This window comes from Austrofundulus limnaeus, unplaced genomic scaffold (assembly GCF_001266775.1).
Source record: "Austrofundulus limnaeus strain Quisiro unplaced genomic scaffold, Austrofundulus_limnaeus-1.0 Scaffold4, whole genome shotgun sequence".
Classification (NCBI taxonomy): domain Eukaryota; kingdom Metazoa; phylum Chordata; class Actinopteri; order Cyprinodontiformes; family Rivulidae; genus Austrofundulus; species Austrofundulus limnaeus.
In genome coordinates this window covers 1,646,289-1,648,568 of record NW_013952406.1, presented here as the reverse complement: position 1 = coordinate 1,648,568, position 2,280 = coordinate 1,646,289, and the positions used below count along the sequence as shown (strand labels likewise).

The following is a 2,280-nucleotide window of genomic DNA, read 5'->3' as shown; positions in this document are numbered from 1 at the left end:
AAAACGAGTCAGGCTCAGATCAGTCTGCCTCTTATCTGAAATAAAAATGTTATCTCAGCACTTTGTCTTCATTTTGGGTTAAATAACATTTTTAATATTCATATCAATACTCAGAGTGATAAAAGTGCTCCACTAAAGGGTTCATTTTAATCCTATAAATAAGTAACGATCTAATCCAGAGAGTGTTGGTGAGGTTCTTAGTCATCTAGGAGACGGGAAAATGATTTGGAAAAAAAAGAAAAGAAAAGGTGCTCTGAGTTAAAAGGAAAGAAAACGGTTCTGTATGGAGCTCAAATGTTTAAGTTTTTAAGCAAAACTAGTAAAGAAAACAAGAAATTAGCTTCAGCCTTCCATCAAACTCACAAACAAGGCTTACCATTTTAGTTTTTATATCTTTATTACATGCTGCAGTTTCAGTAAACCAGTACAAAATATCTCATGCAGCATCAAAACTTTCAAAAGTGCAAAACTTGTAAAAAACAAAAAGTCACTTTACGGATCAATCAGCGAGCATGCCAAACAGGATCACAATCACCCCATAAAGCTGTTGGTTCAAAACTTTACAAAACTGGAATATTTTCACTTATCATCACCAAGAAAAATACTTTTAGTTCGTCTCAAAAATAAATAAATAAAAACAGACCCACATGACGTCCACAGGTTACACTTGTGGAGCTAAGATTTCACAGATCATGCTTGTGGATAAAACTTTAAAGAAGAAGAAAAAAACGAGGTAACAGTTTGTAAACATTGTCGACACTTTGTTCAAGTTGGCAACATTCAAATCCATTAAAAATACTCAACAATTCTGTGTGAACCTGGATTTTACGCACAAACTTTACGCACACGCATTGGTCGTTATGCTTTGTATAACTTTGGGAAGGAAATCTGACTTTTTTTTTTTTTTTTTGCATATTTTTCCTCTTCGGGACTCAAAAAGGTCTTGGACGGATATATGCAGATGCAGATCTGGACCCAGATCTCAGGTCCTCTCAGCCGAGCCCGATCATCGCAGTGTCCAGGTCTTTGGAGGGTCTCCGGTCCTTCACCAGGAAGTTGATCATGCTTTCTGATTTGATCATCAGGTTGCAGCCGAGGAAGAAGATCCCGAACATGACGGTGAGCGACAGGACGCACAGCACGGCGATCTGCACCACGCGCGTGACGAAGAGCTTGCGCTCATCCTGCAGCAGCACGAGRGACCCTCCGCCGTCCCCGGTCACCACGTTGTCCGTGCCGTTACCGGAGAATGTCTCCAGAGCCCCGGCGAGGCTCTGGCTGCTGTTGAACAGCGCGTCGTGCGTCGCGTTGAAGAAGGAAACGTTCATGTTTCCGCGCGAGATGTCGCCAAAAAGACGCGCGGCTCCTCCTGCTGATGGAAACACAGCCTCGACACGAAACCTGCACTCCGAGGGAAACGTTGCCTCATGTGAGTTTCTGGACGAAAACCAACAAGGAGGAAAACCGAGATGCGTCCGAGGTCCAGGTTCCGAGGTCCAGGTTCCGAGGTGCAGGTTCCGAGGTCCAGGTTCCGAGGTCCAGGTTCCGAGGTGCAGGTTCCGAGGTCAAGGTCTGCAAGCAGACATTTAGTTTTACTTCAGCGCGTAAAGAGCTCATCCACATCAGAGCGCTGCGTAAAAATCAAGTTTGATTTATTTATTCTTTAAAAAAAAAAAACTCAWAATCTGCTTTCTTTTAAATTCTCCAAGAGTTGATAAGAAGCGCGCGGAGTGCGACACCGTGTTGGAACAACAGACAATCCCTGCGCGCGCTCCCTCTGCGCTGCGTAAAAGTGATGATGAGTTCCCCGCGGAGAGCGCAGCACCATCACCATCACATCCACCTCCCCACGGAGAGAAGGAGTCAGGTGGCTCTGGGTCAGAAGCTGCACAGCGCGCCTCCTTCTCTCATCCAAAACAAACTAAAAACTCAGGAGCAAACAGCTGCTCCGTGTCCGGAAATTAGGTTTTTTTAGGCAAAACTGKGAGGAAATATTTAATAAATAAATAAATTAGCTGTTAATGTGTCACAATTCGTGTTGTTTGGTTGTTGATCACGTCCTTTTTCTTTCTTTCTTTATGTTTKACCTGTCATTGGTTCAGTTCTCTGTGATGATGCCCCGCCCACTCTCACCTGTTCCGGTTTGTTTCCCTGCTGCAGGTGTTCATCAGTGCTTTAATTATCTGTCTTCCTGTTGTTTCTTTGGATTGACAAAGGTTTTTGTTTGTTTGTTGTTTTGCTTGTTTTTGTGTGTGTTTGTTTGTTGTTTTGCTTGTTTTT

At 43.4% G+C, this 2,280-nt stretch overlaps 1 protein-coding gene across 1 annotated transcript; it reads right to left on the bottom strand.

Moving 5' to 3' along the window:
• Positions 1-378: 378 nt before the first annotated feature.
• Positions 379-2,247, bottom strand: rprml (reprimo-like). Its single transcript, XM_014022805.1, has one exon. It carries the CDS (start codon positions 1,326-1,328, stop codon positions 993-995), a length of 336 nt encoding a protein of 111 aa, XP_013878259.1. The 5' UTR covers positions 1,329-2,247; the 3' UTR covers positions 379-992.
• Between the last annotated feature and the right edge of the window lie 33 nt (positions 2,248-2,280).